The sequence below is a fragment of the Pipistrellus hanaki genome, assembly GCF_964339955.1.
Source record: "Pipistrellus hanaki genome assembly, chromosome: 6".
In the NCBI taxonomy this organism is placed as follows: domain Eukaryota; kingdom Metazoa; phylum Chordata; class Mammalia; order Chiroptera; family Vespertilionidae; genus Pipistrellus; species Pipistrellus hanaki.
Genome location: NC_140508.1, coordinates 75,274,348 through 75,291,806, shown reverse-complemented (window position 1 = coordinate 75,291,806; position 17,459 = coordinate 75,274,348). Strand labels below are relative to the sequence as shown.

Here is a 17,459-nt window from a genome sequence, read left to right as displayed (position 1 = left end):
ATATACTTCTCAGTGGGGATATTGTCCAAAGCTTCCTTTAATTTACTAGCATTTTGCCTTCCTAAACAAATGCTAGGGTAATATGCTGTAAGTTTGCTACTTTGTGTGTAAAACAGGACTAATATTGAGCTTCGAGGAACGCTTCTTTGTATTGGTAGCATGGCTTGAAATCTATCTGGAACCATGCAGGCATCTCTATATTGAAAATAGACTTAATACCTCAGAACGATGTGTTCACTATCCATTCCTTTTATGATGTTATAGAGGCTGGTTATGCTTGGCCCCAGCACCAGGTCTGCCTTCCCTGAGGAAGGTTCCAGAGTCTGAAGACATTCATTTAGAATTGGTGCAGGGGAAATCACAGCTGACAGGTTCAGAGGTGTGATCATGAATAATAATGATTTTTTCCTGGCACCTTTGTCTGGGAGACTCAAGGTTCCTTTTGAGAGAATCCAGGAGTTTCCTCAGGAGAGCAGTCACTGCCTAATGTGGCTTAAGGATGCCTTAGAGGCCGGACGCCCCAACACAGCACCACTGCTGGAGCCAGCCCAGGTTGGACGGCTCTTTCATTTTCTCTCCATGCCTTTGACTGGCCCACTTTCCCCATAGTCTTCAAACTTCCCCCTGAACTCCTCAGCGTGTGCTGTCTCCTCACAGTGGTTCCTACTGCAGAGCTATTGAAGTCCAGTATAAAGTGCACATAAAAAGGGACTGCAATCCAAGCAGCAAGGGCAAGCTGTGTATTTGAGGGGAAGATGGGGCAGATGTAAGAGGCAGCTCAAGTTGGGGAAAAAACAAACAAACAAACAAAAACGCATGGTGTGAGGAAACTCAGATTCTCTCCTGGATGCTGACATATTGGCCAGGACTCTCTGTTGTTGAAATATCAGCTTCTTCATTTGTAAAATACAGGCATTGAACTAATGACCTTTAGGTCCTCTTCCCTCTCTAAATCAGAGGTCGCCAACTGGTGATCCACAGGCCACTGGTGGTCCATGAGATCCAAAAGGTTGGTGACTACTGCTCTAAAAAGTTTATGTTCTCAGATCGCATTTGACCAAGATAGGCTACAGTTCCTGCTGTATTATAAGGGGCAGGTGGGGGGCAGACAAGATTAAAGCATCCTTGTTAATGTTCAAAATAGTGGTTATGTTTTTACTACCTCAACTGGAAAAAAAAAAAAAAAAAAAAAAACTCCATAAAGCATTCTGGAATTAAAGGTGGTGGTTTCCAACTTTCGTGTTGTTAAGCCTTTTGACATTAAATTTTAAATTGCTCCAACATATTCATCTTTGTTTCTCTCTCTCTCTCTCTCTCTTTTCCCTCCACTCTGCCTATCTCAGGCTTACGAGCGGCCACAGAAACACTCAGCTCTCCATTATGACCCAAGCCTCCCACAAGACTTCACCGGTGACACCTTAAAACCAAAGCACCAGCAAAAAAGCATCAGCCAGAACCACATGGACTGGTCCACCAACTCTGACAATGGACCTGCCACTCAGAATTGCTTCATCAGTCCAGAATCTGGCCGAGAAACTGCAAGCACCAGCAAGATCTCAGCTCTTGAGCCCGTGGCTTCCTTTGCAAAGGCCCAGGGTAAGAAAGGCAGTGCAGGGAACACATGGAGTCAGTTGTCCAGCAGCAGCAAAGATCTGCTCTTGGGAGGTGTGGTTCCATCCCCAAGCAACCACAGCTCACCAGCCCCACCCAGCAGCTCTGCCGAGTGCAATGGGCTTCAGCCCTTGGTGGATCAAGATGGGGGAGGAGCAAAGGAGCCCCCAGAGCCACCTACTATAAGCAGCAAGAAGAAGTCCAGTAAAAAAGATGTGATAAGTCAGACTATACCAAACCCAGACCTGGACTGGGTCAAGAATGCCCAGAAAGCATTTGACAATACAGAAGGGAAAAGGGAAGGCTACTCTGTTGATCATGCCCAGGAGGCATCACCAGCCAGGCAGAATGGGAGTTCCGTCAGTAATCCTGAGAATGACTCCAGTCATGTCCGGATTACCATCCCTATTAAGGCACCCTGTCTAGACCCAACCAGCCATAAAAGGAAAAAGAGACAGTCAATCAAGGCAGTGGTGGAGAAGATCATGCCAGAGAAAGCTCTGGCTTCTGGAATCACCATGAGCAGTGAAGTCGTTAACAGGATACTTTCCAATCCTGAGGGAAATAAGAAAGATCCCCGTGTCCCTAAATTGAGTAAACTCATAGAGAGCGAGTCCCCCTCCATTGGCCTTGAAACGGGTGGAAATGTGGAGAAAGTTGCCCCAGGAGTTGTATCTAAGCAAAGGAAGCCAACCATGGTTATGACGCCTCCAACATGCAAAGATCACTCTCCATCAAGAAAGCTGCCAGAAATCCAGCATCCAAAATTTGCTGCCAAACGGAGGTGGACATGCAGCAAACCCAAACCCACCAGTATGCTTCGGGAGGCAGTCATGGCCACCTCCGATAAACTGATGGTGGAACCACCATCTGCTTATCCCATCACCCCCTCCAGCCCTCTCTACACTAACACAGACAGTCTTACTGTGATCACGCCAGTCAAAAAGAAGCGGGGACGACCAAAGAAGCAGCCTTTGCTCACGGTTGAGACAATTCATGAGGGGACTTCCACCAGTCCGGTCAGTCCCATCAGCCGGGAGTTTTCTGGCACCAAGAAAAGAAAGAGACGACGCAGTTTAGCTAAATTGGCTCAGCTAGTGCCAGGAGAGGACAAACCCATGAGCGAGATGAAATTTCATAAAAAAGTTGGAAAGCTTGGGGTGTTGGATAAGAAGACCATCAAAACGATCAATAAGATGAAAACACTCAAGAGGAAAAATATCTTGAACCAGATCTTGTCTTGCTCCAGCAACATTGCTCTGAAGGCTAAAGCTCCCCCGGAAACCAGCCCAGGGGCAGCAGCAATTGAGAGCAAACTGGGCAAGCAGATTAATGTCAGCAAAAGGGGAACCATCTACATTGGCAAGAAGAGGGGGCGGAAGCCAAGAGCAGAGCTGTCACCCCCATCCGAAGAACCCAAAACAGCCATCAAGCACCCAAGGCCTGTTTCTAGCCAGCCGGATGTTCCAGCCGTGCCTTCCAACTTTCAGTCACTTGTGGCGTCTTCACCAGCAACTATGCACCCACTTTCAACACAATTAGGTGGGTCAAATGGCAACCTGAGCCCCGCCAGCACTGAAACCAATTTTTCAGAGTTAAAAACTATGCCAAATCTCCAACCCATCAGTGCTCTTCCAACCAAAACCCAAAAGGGAATACACAGTGGAACCTGGAAGCTGTCTCCCCCCAGGCTGATGGCCAACTCACCTTCGCATCTTTGCGAGATCGGGTCACTCAAGGAAATCACACTGTCCCCTGTGAGTGAGTCACACAGTGAGGAGACGATCCCAAGCGACAGTGGCATTGGGACAGACAACAATAGCACGTCTGACCAAGCAGAGAAGAGTTCAGAATCCCGGCGGAGGTACTCTTTTGATTTCTGCTCCCTGGACAACCCGGAAGCCATTCCATCTGACACCAGCACAAAGAACCGGCATGGCCACCGGCAGAAGCATCTCATTGTGGACAACTTTCTGGCCCATGAAAGCCTCAAGAAGCTAAAGCACAAGAGGAAACGGAAAAGCCTGCAAAACCGCGATGATCTCCAGTTCCTGGCAGACCTGGAAGAGCTCATCACCAAGTTCCAGGTGTTCAGGATCTCCCACCGGAGTTACACCTTTTACCATGAGAATCCGTATCCCAGCATTTTTCGGATAAATTTTGATCACTATTACCCGGTGCCATATATCCAGTATGACCCGTTGCTCTATCTTCGTAGGACTTCAGACTTGAAGTCAAAGAAGAAGCGTGGTAGGCCTGCAAAAACCAATGACACCATGACAAAGGTGCCTTTTTTACAAGGGTTCAGCTACCCTATTCCCAGTGGAAGTTACTATGCACCCTATGGAATGCCTTACACATCAATGCCTATGATGAACCTTGGTTATTACAGTCAGTACCCAGCTCCTTTATACCTATCGCACACGCTCGGAGCAGCTTCCCCATTCATGAGGCCAACAGTGCCACCACCTCAGTTCCACACAAGCTCCCACATGAAGATGTCCGGTACGGTGAAGCATAAAGCAAAGCATGGAGTACACCTGCAGGGACCTGTTGGCATGGGCCTTGGTGACATGCAACCTTCCCTGAATCCTCCCAAGGTCGGCAGTGCCAGTCTGTCCAGTGGTCGGCTCCACAAGAGGAAACACAAACACAAGCATAAGCACAAGGAAGACCGGATCCTGGGGACCCACGACAACCTGAGTGGTCTCTTTGCAGGCAAAGCCACAGGCTTCTCTAGCCACATCCTGAGCGAGCGGCTGAGTAGCGCAGACAAAGAGCTCCCGTTGTTGAGTGAGAAGAACAAGCATAAGGAGAAGCAGAAGCACCAGCACAGTGAAGTCAGCCACAAAGCTTCGAAGAACAACTTTGAGGTGGACACCCTGTCAACGCTGTCACTTTCTGATGCCCAGCATTGGACGCAGGCCAAGGACAAAGGTGACTTGAGCAGTGAGCCTGTGGACTCATGCACAAAAAGGTACTCAGGCAGTGTTGGGGACAGTGGCAGCACAAGACCAGAGAGCCTGGACGTGTTCAATGAGATGAATCCTTCGAATGACAAGTGGGACAGTGACACGAGTGGGAGTAAAAGGAGGAGCTACGAAGGCTTTGGGACGTACAGGGAAAAGGACATCCAAGCCTTCAAGATGAATCGCAAGGAGAGAAGTTCTTACAACTCCTCCATATCTCCAGGTAAGGCCAAGTTTTTCTTCAAACTGGGACTATCCTGTTTCTTATTTGTGGGATTTGCTCCTCAGGGGTCCGCCATCTTTGGCACGTTGCATTCACTGGTTTGCAAAGAGGTAGGAACACATGAACATCGTGTCCATTGGAGTCTACTGTCCGTTTTATATATTGTTTACTTATTACCCTATTTCCTCGAAAATAAGACAGTGTCTTATATTAATTTTTGCTCCCAAAGATGCGCTAGGTCTTCTTTTCAGGGGATGTCTTATTTTTCCATGAAGAAGAATACGGTACACATTTATTGTTAAATGAAAATAAAGGAAATTTATTACCTGTATACGGTACGGTAGTACGGTAGTTGTCAACACAAACCAGACAAACTGTGAATCCTACAGTATCAAGAATTTACTCATTTATTCAATGACAATCATGTCATCATCTTCTGGAACATCATAACAATCCAATTCCTGAATTTCCTGGTGAATTTCTTGTGACTCCATTTCTTTCAGAATCAGTGGACCAAATCTCTCATGTTTAAGGGGGGGGGGAAGCTTATTTTCAGGGGGATGCCTTATATTTCACTCAGAAGGAAACCGTAAGTAGGTCTTATTTTCAGAGGATGTCTTATTTTTGGGGAAACAGGTAGTTACTGTCTTTACTCTCTCGGAGCCATTGCCTGACAACTGTGGGCCTGTAGGCAGCCCCCGTAGCTTCCTAGACTACAACCAGGCACACTATCTATATGCTTTTTATTAAAGTTGCTCTTCTTACATTCTCATCTGATCAGATGGTACAGTTTGCTAGTTGGATAAAGACTCTCACACTTAATAGGAATGCCAGTAGGATCCCAAGAGTGTCAAAGTTGGATGTGCATGAGCATCTAGTTTATCTGATGTGCTTTTTCCAGAGGTCACACATCCTAGGTTGAAAAGTCTACTGAGCCATTGGAAGCTGATGATCAATGAATCCTAAAGTCTTCCATAGACCCAGGCTATACTGTCCTCATTTTGTTTATAGACATTCGATAAGCTGACCAAAATAGAACCCTGACTGTCATTTTGCTGCACAAAAGGGAGAAAACTTGGCTGAGAGGTGCTGCAAGCCTCATGCCCCCAAGGGGACCTTAGTTGGTATGTTACCTGGGGTGGGACTTGCCCTCTAATCTCTAGTATTGGTTGGTGCTACATAAAGCTCATTCCTTGGCAGTTGCTGGCAGAATTGCCTTGCTAAACTGCCCACCCATACAGATTTTCCTTGCCATGAAAGAGTCATACTTCTGCATAAGTATTCCTTTGCCCCTGTTCACACATTACATAGGTAAGATTCCTGTAAAACAGAGTAGTAATTTACTAGGAAAAGCATAAGCACTCCTCTAGTGGTTGCAGAAGCTAAAAGGATTTATCATGTTCCCCTCGCCCCAAAATAGCACATAACCCCTGGCCAAAGGTTGGTTTTAATTATCCCTGTTTAAGATTTGGGTGTAGTGTTTCACCTGTTTATATGTGCCCGATGCTTGTCCTTTTCCTTCCGGGAAGTCCATAATTAGTGGAGGTGAAAGCAGACTATTCATAAGGAATGAGACATTTTCTAGGCCAACAGATTTCAGGGAGAAATAGATGAGTTAGAAGCTACGTAAAGGTCACCCCAAATTGCCACTAGCTTGTGAGTTTCCGTGGTAGATGTTCTCCTTGGTTAATGAAGAGACCAATTAGCAGTCAGGTCCCCTGAATTTGCTCAGGTGATAAATGGCCCACCGTTTGTGTCTGCCTAAAGTGGATTCCCATTTCTCATCATCAGGCTCTGTTGAAGGTGCTTGGTGTTCTTTGTGCAAAACCCAAGTTAAGCCCAGTAGGAAAGAAGTTGCTAGATCAAACTTTCACTTGAGAAATAATACTTAATTTCTAACTACATACCATCTGCTGAATCTCCATTTGTAAAAATGCTTGCCTGAGGACAAATAATGGATCCATAGTGGGAAGGTACAACCCACAGATTCTCAGAGTTGGAAGAAGCTTTATCAGCCCTTATTTGCACCTCTCTCCACCAGGCATCGCTGCCTAAGGCATGCTGATATGCAGCAGATTCCCAAAGAGCAACCCTGTCCAAGGTTGACAATGTGTAGTCGAATGTGCTCTCAAAGCCAGGTTATCAGGTGGACAAGGTCTCTAGTGTGAGTGATGTTCTTTCTGTTCAGACCACATGGAAACCATCTTTGCATACTTGACCTCACTTCATGTCAGGAACTTCAGACATCTTGACCACTGCTGTCTAGGCTCCCACAAACAGTGAGAAGAGTTGGGTTAGATGTGTTATGTCTTAGATCAATGTCATTATTAGCCAGGTCGCCATTCTGAGCCTCCACATATCATGTACTTTCCTCATGATCAATGGATGGTGAGAACTAATCCTTAGCTCACCTCCTGTATATCAGAGTACTGCCATGAAGGTAGATGGATTCCCTTGTGTCTGGCTGATTCCACTTCTTGTGGCTTTGCCAGCTAGTCTTACCAGCACTGCGGGGCATTTTGGGAAGCAGCTTTGGTGTCACTCACCCATAGGAAGTGGATGCCCAAGTCAAAAATAATACAAAACCTCTTCCAAACAGTCATTCAGATGAGGGAATTAACCACATGGATGAAATGCCATGAAAACTCTACAAAAGAAACATGTGTGAGAAGACTTTTTCTAAAAATGGAATAGAAGGAATAAGAGGTCTCATGGGAGGAAAAAGTTAAGACCAGGAAAAAAGAAAGGATAAAAAATGAAAAGCTAATGAAGTGTGACTATTAATCCAAATAGAATTCTGGGTCATCCTGTGGGAGGAAATGAAAGATTAATTAGCCAATGGCTGCCATGTGGTTTAGCGGGATTATAAATATCTGCCCAGTCTTATCTCATGCACTAACTAGCTGAAAGACCTCATCTTTTTTACTCTCACTTTTCCTGAGTGAGACTGTGACAATAAAGGTTCTGACCAGACCTGATAGTATAGGAGTCTAAACATCTCTGAGAATTTTTGCAAATAAATTTGAATATGAACAAACATACACAGCCCAATTGGGCAGGTAGGAAGATTGCCCAAGTTATTGACCATGTTGGCCAATTAATTAGCTGTTCAATGAAGTATCAAAACATATCCCTTTGGTCCATGTATTAATCTGTGTGACTCAACCCATTTATTTTTGGCTCCAGCCACTTCACTTAGCTATTTGATCTCAGCTTTCCAAATGTAGAACTTCTCATTACTGACTACCACCAACAAATTAGCTTGCTCCATTTGTGGGTTGAAAATCGTCTTCATCTCAAAAACAAACAGAGCACTAAAATGGCAAATGGTATGGGAGCAGATAGAACAAGCTTGCCTTTACATTGAAACTCAGAAATAAAAGAATCTTAATAATGCAGTATAAATACTTATTTTGCTGTTAAGCATACTGAGAAAGCTAAGTGACTCATTCAGGGATATACATTTATGTCTATTTGGTAGAAGAGCTAAGACTTAGAAGACAGGGAGTGCAGATTCTGGGAGAGGGAAAAGGAGGGGAAGAAAGAGACAAAGTGGAAAAAAAAAAAAAAGGGTGAGCCGTGGGAGAGATGTTAAGCTATATGTTTTCTTTTTCTGTGAGCTATTGTAAAAGGTAAGCATCTCTTTGACAATAATTTGGTTTCCAGGCTATCTCTGGGGACCCATGTTTGGGGCTGGAAACAGTCTTTGTGGGCTCTGATGGAAGTCATTTTTCCCCCTTTCCTGTCTTAACAATTGCACATACTTATTTTATTGAGCCTCCCAACGTTCCTCCTAAGGTTTCCTTTTGGAAACCAGGAATTAATCAAATTAAATGTTGTGACCCATAACTTTCTGGCAATGGGGGGAAAAAAACCTTAAGCTCACAGCATCCCTTTTGCTACATTGAAATAAGAAATCCAGCCTTTCTGCCTTTGGAGCATGAAGTCCCCAGGCCATTTATCTTCCCTCAGTTGGCAAACCTCCCCCTGTCCTGGTGGAAGTTTTATTTATACCTCTGTGGCTTTGGAGAATTAGGCAGATTCAGGTGTGGATGCAGAGAAGTCACTGATTTGACAGACTTGGCTCTGATACAACATGGAGCCTTTCTTGGCTAGAGAAATCAGGAAAGCATGCCTTCCAAGGGCTGGCCTGTCTCTGAGAAGAGATAAGGGTGGTGTTTTTGGAAGGACTCTTCAGAAAACCATCTCTTCACTCTATAAACAAAACAGTGATGGGCTGAATACTTGCTAGGTTTGTGGCCTAAGCTTGGGTCCCTGTAGCACTTAATGCAAATTGGCTGAATTCAAGGGGAAGTGATGTAGACAAGAGAAAATTGTAAAAGTAGTATCTAGTGTATGCATAGCTTGGTGTAGAAACTAAAGGATGATAACTCAATCTTTTTGCCCTCAAAAGGTTACAATCCAGAAATTTCTCCTCTATAATCTAGGGGACATCATGAGGTACAACTGAAAGTATAAGGCAGACTAAAAGACCCACCAGAAAGACAGAGAGAGTGCCAGGCTGGCCCTATGAGGTGAACCACCTCCGTGTTTCTGTGGGGGTGAACAGGTGGGACCAAGAAATGCTTCTTTAGAATAGTTACCATTCAAGATGGGTTTTGAAGGATGGAAGAAGCTTTTGGAGAGCCGAGATGGTGGGGAGGGGTCGTATCAAACACTTCTCAGCCAAGTTCTCTCCCTTTTGTGCAGCAAAATGACAGTTAGGGTTCTATTTTGGACAGCTTATCAATTGCTTATAAACAAAAAGAGAATAGTATAGCCTGGGCCTATGGCTGCCCTATCAGAAAGACTTCAGGATTAATTGATCACCGTAGAAAGGAAGCCATGTAGACAAATGTATGTAGGTAGAAATACCCAAGAAATATTTGGGAAATGGTATTTATTCTAGTCCTATTGAGGTTAGGATCCCAAGTTGGGGGATCATGACAGATAAGGTTGGGAAAGAATATTGTGATTGTGATTTAGAGGGTTTTCCTTCTGCACTCTGAGGCTTGTGTTTAAATAAGCAATGAGAAACTATTTCTTAAACTGGTAAAAGCCATAAAATGACCAAATTATATTTTATCTTTCCCCCCTGACCACTCCTATCCCCTGTCTGGGTTGGGCAAACTTACTCCATCTTTGCATTCTTTATACGATATTATAATTATCCATTTCTTGTTTGGATTGTACCCACTACCCTGCTGTTCCTCCTCCTCTCCACCCCCTAGATTATAAACATCATAAAGGCATCATTATCTACTCAGGTTCTCAAGCAAAAAATAATAGTAAGGAACCATTGGTTTGTCTGTTCTCTCTAATTAAAATCAGAGATGGTTTCAGTATGTTTGCCCCAAGTAACTGAAGGGGCGGGGGCACGTGAATAGAATTACAGGAATCAAAGAGAGACTCTGCTCGGTGTGTGAGGAGATGAGTTGTTAAGGCAGCAGTTGGCAATGCTGTACAGACATTAGAGCTAGAAACTTATCAAAGGAGAGAGTTAACAGGGGATGAAGTCATGAGGGCACGAGGAAGGACCCTGTGGCCCGTCTTAAAGAGAGAGTCATAATAAGGGAGGATCAGGAAAGTAGCGGAGAAGGAATGACAGAAATGCTGGAGAAGAGGGAATGAGTCAAGGAAGAACAAATTTAAGAAGAATGGGGTGGCCGGCAGGGCCAGAAGCTGCAGGCATGGATGCTTAGAATAGATGAGAATATGTATGAACTTGGTACGTGAAGACATCTGGCTAGATGAAAGGTAGCAGTGGAGTGGAGATGGATTTTTAAGAGATGTAGCTGCTGTGCAGGGGATGTGGACTGCACTCCAGAGGAAGGGAGGACACATTGATTCTAAAGAGTGCTGGGGGTAGAGGGTGTTGAACTTGGTGTTAGGTGCTGGCTGAAATGATGAAATATCAGAAAATGTTCCTTCCTCTAAGACTTTGTTAAGCTACCAGGAGACAAGAATTGGATATATGCATATGTAAAAAGCAATTAGAGAGAATAATGAGAGTCTACACACTAATGATTAGAAATAAAAACCCATTCTACATGAAAAAAGGACCTATAATATAAATTTCCAAGTAATAAATGGCATGTTGTAAAAATAAGTTGGTAGCATTGGTGTTTGCCTAATTACATAAGGATTCAGAACAAGTTGAATAAAAAGAAATCCCTAAGAGGGGGGTGATGGACAGGGTACAGTGAGCAGGGAAGTGCTGTGGTTTGGTTTTGTGCCCTCCGGGGAAGGGGCTGGGAGAATGGTGGGAAGGTGGGCTCCCCTGGGTGGCGGAGGATCTGAGGACAGAAAGAGATAAAAAGCTTTCTCCAGGGCTACATCCCAGGCATCCCTTACATCTGAACAGAGCCCTGTGTTTTCAAAGCACATACCCTGATTTCTATTTGATCTTGAGAATCCACTGAGTTCTATGGGTAGGTGTTGCTCTCCCATCTCACAGGCAAGGGAATCAAACCACAGAGGGTGAGCATCTGTGTCCAGAGTCACCAAACCAGTTTTGTACAGAGAATGTGCTGGGTCCCAGGCATGGTGATTTTTCTGAGCACCTTTTTTCTTTTCCTACTAGATTTCTGAAGCCTTTGACAAGCTCAATAGGATGACTCAGCTTCTGAATTCTCCCCAAAGAACCCTTGCCATTGGGTTAAATAGTGGAGCCCAGAATAAGGCACTAGCTCATGGGGGAGTTGGCCTTTGCTGGATTTAGTTTTCTTATTCAAAAGGGAGCTCTTTGGAGCCAGGGTCAGCCAAACCCAGGTAGGAGGCTGATTCTGTGTGGAGCCCTCATCTTGGTGTGAGAACATAATGCCCGTAGGAAGCGTGGGTTCCCTGAAAACCACAGAGGAGACACAAAGGGAGAACAAGAAATTTCTTACTCAAAACACTAAAGCTAATGTTTAAAACTTTGTAATTTTTTTAACGAAAATTTTGCATAGTTGGAGGCACTTTACCCATCTACTAGTAAACACACAACACCTTGCCTCTTGAGAGTGATGTAAGCTCAAAATGAAGACGGAGTGGGGCATTATAGAAAGGACTGGGTTGGGGCTCTCTCCCAAAAGTTTAGTAAATGGAAAGAGGAGACTTCCTCCTCTTTGGAATGTCTACCAGGAATTGGGATGTGGGCTGAAAAGACTGTGGCTCAGAAGTAGTTTTTCATATCTTATGTTTCAAGTAAGACCAGTAGGACAAAGAGGTTTCTATTATAAAATGTGCTTCTCTGTGCTGTTAGTGACATGTTTGTACTAGATTTATTTATTCTAATCATGCAGTTAAAAAAAAAATAGCAAGTGCCAAATATATGTAAGACAGTCCTGGGCAACATTACAGCTATGAGTATGTAAGCAATACCTTATTATCCCCCTTCATTAGAATTGTCATGGTCCTAGAAATCTGTAAGTATGGCTCCTGCAAAATAGTAAACAGTTTCACACTAAGTACTGTTTTTCTCTTAGAGGTCCCAACGACAAAATAAAAAATGGATTTCCCCAAGCACGGCACAGAGCAAATTATTATCCAAAAACAAAACAAAACAAAAAACTACTCTGTTGTTTTTCATCATCTAAAATTTAAAAGATGACGTTAAGTGAAGAAAGTTTGGAAAATTTAGAAAAACATGAGTGAGGAAAAAAATAAAATCACCTTACAATCCCACTAAGTAACCATTATGAGAATGTAAATGCACAGGTCCTGAGCTGATGGTGACTGCTCGCCTTGTTTCTTTCTTTCCTGCCTTCCTCCATGCCCTCCCTCCATGCCCTCCCTGGGAAAAGCTAGAGAATGCCAACCCATACTACCCTCCCATATTGTCCCTCCCCTTTCCCTCCCTCCCCATCACCACTTTGGTTGTCTGATCTTTCCAATTTTCTCTCAAGTAACTTCCCAGAATTTGACCACCATAACCTTTCCTTCTGCATTTTGTGTCATTGCCCAGACAGGGGAATATATTTTTTAAAATCAATGCAGCAGTGTTTGGGGATGAAAACCATCCAGATTTCCAGACTGTCCTATTTAAGATCTCCACAAGAACTCAACAGCCAGGGCAGCAACCTGGGGACAAATTAGTCACTGCCGAAGATGATTGCCCAAAATTTCCCCCAAGAGTTGCTGAGTGTTGAGTATTTCTTCTCAGATCAGAGTCTGACAAGGGAGGATGCAATAAGTTTTTCAAAGCTTGATGTCCACAGCTCCACCCTGCAATGGAAAAATGCAACCAGCCAGTTTCTGTCACAAATACCACTCCCATTTTGCACACATGCACATACTCACCCAGAACAAGTCAAGTTATGTTCGCTCTAATTGGTCAGTGTTGCTGTCACTCATACTAAAACCATTTAAAGGGAAGGAGCCAGCTATTGAGTTTAGGTTTGTGGCACAATGCATTACCTTGTACTTGCTTATTTTCTTCCTAATATACCTATGGATATTTCTAAGGTGAGGTTATAAAGCCAACAGTTCCTATTTTAAAAAGTAGCTTTCCTGTTTGTTTTTTTTACCTCATACCTCATCAACCAGAAAGTTTTTATGCTCCGGGCTGGCATTTGCGCAGGGGAAGGAGAAGACGAGATCTTTCAGGAGATTTAAGTCTTCATGGATGCTGCAAATAAAACTTAAATAGCTTTTCTAGTCGAGTTTTTCTCCATTCATTTTATAATTCCGATTGATATTAATTCTGTTAGAAAAGTCTGTCTGAGTGGTCTGTCTTGGAGAGAAGAGTCTCATTTCTGGGTGGAGTGTCTTCTCCTAATACTGGTGAGGGTTCTGAATAATGTCCTCCTCTAGGAAACCCCTCTTCCCCTGACACAGCATGTCAGCTCCCCCGGCATCTAGTAATTGCTCAAACCCTAGAAATGCTCCAATCACATGGCTGACCTTGGTCCAGAGCAGTGCCTCTCTATTTCACCACTAAAACTAGCGGTCCCTTCCGCAATAATCAACCCAGAGCAAAACTCTGTTGCACCCACCTCCCCCTTACAACTCTAACTAAACAAGTATATTAATTATTGAAATGGAAAAAGAATAGAATACCTAGAAAGACAGTCACAGGTAAATGAATAAATGATGCCAGAGGTAGGAATACCAGTTCCTGTTGCATCAAGTCCAAAATGCTTTATCTGGCTTTCAAGACCCTCCATTATCTACCCTCACAGTCTCACCATGTTTCCAGATCATCTCAGCGGAGAGTTCTGTTAAATCTCCTCCTCGTCCTGCAGAAAATAGCACAATTAGCCCCTCATCTGATCCTCCAGTCACCACACTGCCTTCTTCACATGGAACATCCTCTTCTTCCCACTGGCTTTCCAGTCTTATACTTTCTTAACCATTCTAGCATCTCCTGCTTCTCTGATGTAACTCAGATAGCTCCACTTTCATTTCAGTGCATATTTATACATGGCCTTGTATTCTTTACCTTTATTTTAGGTAATGATTCTTGACTCAGATCAAATAAAATTTGAGTTGTGGGGAGGAGTGTCAGGATCACGTCATCTTTCTGTAACTTCTGTGACATTAAGGTGGTGCTGAGCACAGATCTTACAGAGGGACTGATGGATCAGGCTGATCCTCCCGGATCACCAGGGGTTCCTGGCACGTGCTTTGAGAAACACTAGCTTAAGGATAAATTCAGCAACTTCTAAGGCAGCCTAGTAGGCAAAAAAAAAAAAAAAAAAAAAAGCAAGCTCTGGAGCTGAAGTCTCTCAGATGTAGATGCTAAATCCCCCACTTAATACTTGTGTGACCTTGGGCAACTTAGCCTCTTTGATCCTCCTTTTCCTCATCTGAAAAATGAGGCCATTAATACTTACCTGGCAGAGTTTTATGAGAGCCAAATAAAAGTGGAATATACAGGAGAGCATCCAGCATGCTGCTTAACACATAGTCGTTAATAATGTTCATTTCCTTTCACTTCCACCTTGGATAATATATTCAAGCGCAGAAAATACAAAACAGCAGACTGCCATAGAGATCTCCTTTTAGCAGCAGGCTTTCCTTCCTAATTATGCTCTGACTGGGGTGAAGTTAAATCCTTCTGTGAACACACATAACACCCACAGAGAGGCAGGCATCGGCTGGACCACAATTGTATTTGATGGTAAAGATAAGGTACCGGGATTGTACAGTGATGTATAAGTCACCATACATACACGTTGCACCCAAAGATAACTGACAGTTGACTGTGGAAGCATCATCTGCAAGGGGTGGAGAGCTCCTGGAAGGGGTGGCAATTTCAGGCCCCTGACACGTGGTCTGTCACAGGGGGGAGTTTGTTAGCACTGTCCAGTAGCACCTGTTGTAGACCAACCTGTCTACTGACCCAGCCATTAAAACACAGTGGTAAGAGAAGTCACCACATTTGTATGTACTTTCTATTGCTGCTGTACAAATGTATCACAAATTTTATAGCTTGAAAGAACACAAATATATTATCTCCTAGTTTCTGTAGGTTAGGGGATTGGGGGTTCAACTGGGTCATCTACTTGGGATCTCAGGAAGCTGATGTCAGGGTGTGGCAGGGCTCTGTTCCTGGCTGGAGCTTCTGGAGAAGGATCAGCTTCCAAGCTCATGCCTTTGGCTGACCCATTCAGTGCCTTGCACTGTTAGGACTGAGGCCCCTACTGGCTGCTAGCCAGAGGCTGCTCTTTGCTTCTAGAGTTTGCTGTCCTCCTTCTCACGCTTTCCAGCAGCAGAGGTCCAATCTCTCTGACTTTCCCTTGTCCCGCATCTCTCCAGCTCCTAGACTCTCCTCTCCCCCAACCTTACCCTGGCATTCCTGCACCTGGATTTCTTGCTATTTCCTGAACACAGGTCCCACCTGCGTCCATACCTGCTGACTTGTGCACATGCCCTTTCTTTTGCCCAGAGCAGCTTCGGAGGGACATTCTCCTCATGACTGTCTTAATGGTGTACTTTATAAGTTCCTTCTTCCAGTCCAATAGGTAAAGATCTACTTCATGGAGATTTTTGATGCAGTAAAAAAAAAGTCAGTCATGGGACCAAAGTTTGTAGGAAGGTAAAGAACTCAGAAGAAGAGCAGGTCATTTTTAGACTGAAGTAGCACAGGGAACGCTTCATGAAGGAGGTGGTAGCATCCGGGGCCTTGGGTTGGTTGTATTTAGGTAAATAAGGAATAGAGAGAAATAGCTTGAGGAAAAATGCCTATATAAATGAAGTGTTTTTTGAAAAAAATATACTGCATTTATTTTATTCATATGCATATATAGATTTATATGAATTTATATATTAATTATAAATTTATATATAGTTATATGTACATATATATGCATATATATAATTTCTGGGAAGATAAATAAGAAAGCTATATTTGTGGAGTGTTTACAATCTACTAATTGATGCAAAAAAAGTGCAAATAAAGTAATTAATAGCATGTGATAAATTTGGGGACAAATAAGATTTCTAGCAGGGCATGGTTTGCTTGACTTGAACGGCAAGTCCACATGGAGGACTAGGGAAGAGGTCAGCCTCGGCGAGGCATGTCCTTATCAGATAATTTTGACTGTCAAGTGGTGGGTTTTGATTCGTGTTCCCAGCAAGAGGTGACTGTCAGGATCAAAGAAATGGCACGGTGGTCACTGCAGGCTATTGTGGCCACAATGACTCACCTTGATCACTTAAGTAGTTCCAGACCATCTTGCAATTCGGTTACATGTCCAGATGGCTTGACAAACACTTTCTTTGTAAGTAGGCAGCAGTGGCCTTTCCTCTGCTCCCTGCCTGAGTGATTGCATTATAGACTCTTGCTCCTTGTCCTGTGAGTTGACCAGTTTGTAACCCAGGTGTAGCTTGCAAGCTAGAAGGAGGTGGCTCAGAACATGTATGAAGTCAAAATATTTCTCACTCATACTTCCTTTTCATACTCACAGTTCATACTCTGTGTTTTATTCCATGTGAAAAAGAAAATAACACCCTTGCTTGGATTTCTTGTTGACATTTCTCTTTCATGGGGGTCAGAAGGAGGGGGGTTCACGCTAAAGGCTTCCTGTACCTCGCACAGCTCTGTGGCATTTTCATAAAATACCAACCACCAAAATTCTAGTAATCACTAAAACATGTGCTTTCTTCTAGCCATGAAAATTCTTACTCTCACTTAAAAAAAAAAAAGTTCAGAAATTAAATTAGAAAGCTAAACTTGATATCTTTAAATTCTTTTGGTTAAAAAAAAGCTGCATTTTTCTGATTTCCCTTCACTTGTATGTTACTCCTGAATGGAGCAAATTGTACCAGAAATCTGGAGACTCGAGACTGTGACCTGAGAGGAGGATTTGTATTCCCTTGCTAATAAACGAGAAGGAGAAGAAATCCTCAGTTATGTCTAATCTTTAGGAACGCTGTGCCCTGTCCAACCCACAAACAGTTGGCAGCATCATAACACGACACAGAATGTTCTTTTAAGCTGTTTTCCCCTCCCAGACCTTTCCTGTGAAGTTATAAATCTCAGCATTTAGAGAGTTTTAGAGTTGAGGTTGGGTCTCTTGGCCTCGCTTCTGCTGGCTTCAGGCTGGAGAGCTGGTCCCAAGACAAGCAGGCATCACTTAACTGGCCCGGCCTGTGCTTGCCTGCATTTGTGAAATCCGCTGTCCCTCCTCTACCCAGTGCCCTCTTTGTGAGCTGTGATTGAATAGCTT

At 43.7% G+C, this 17,459-nt stretch overlaps 1 protein-coding gene across 4 annotated transcripts in view; it reads left to right on the top strand.

Annotated features, from left to right (window-relative positions):
* The window catches only part of SETBP1 (SET binding protein 1), a 321,712-nt gene that overhangs the window by 227,229 nt on the left and 77,024 nt on the right, over positions 1-17,459 (top strand). For all 4 annotated transcript variants that reach the window (XM_084887230.1, XM_084887227.1, XM_084887228.1 and 1 more), the window contains exon 4: positions 1,344-4,803. In XM_084887230.1, coding sequence (XP_084743356.1) covers positions 1,344-4,803 — 3,460 coding nt within the window. The remainder of the gene's footprint in view (positions 1-1,343; positions 4,804-17,459) is intronic.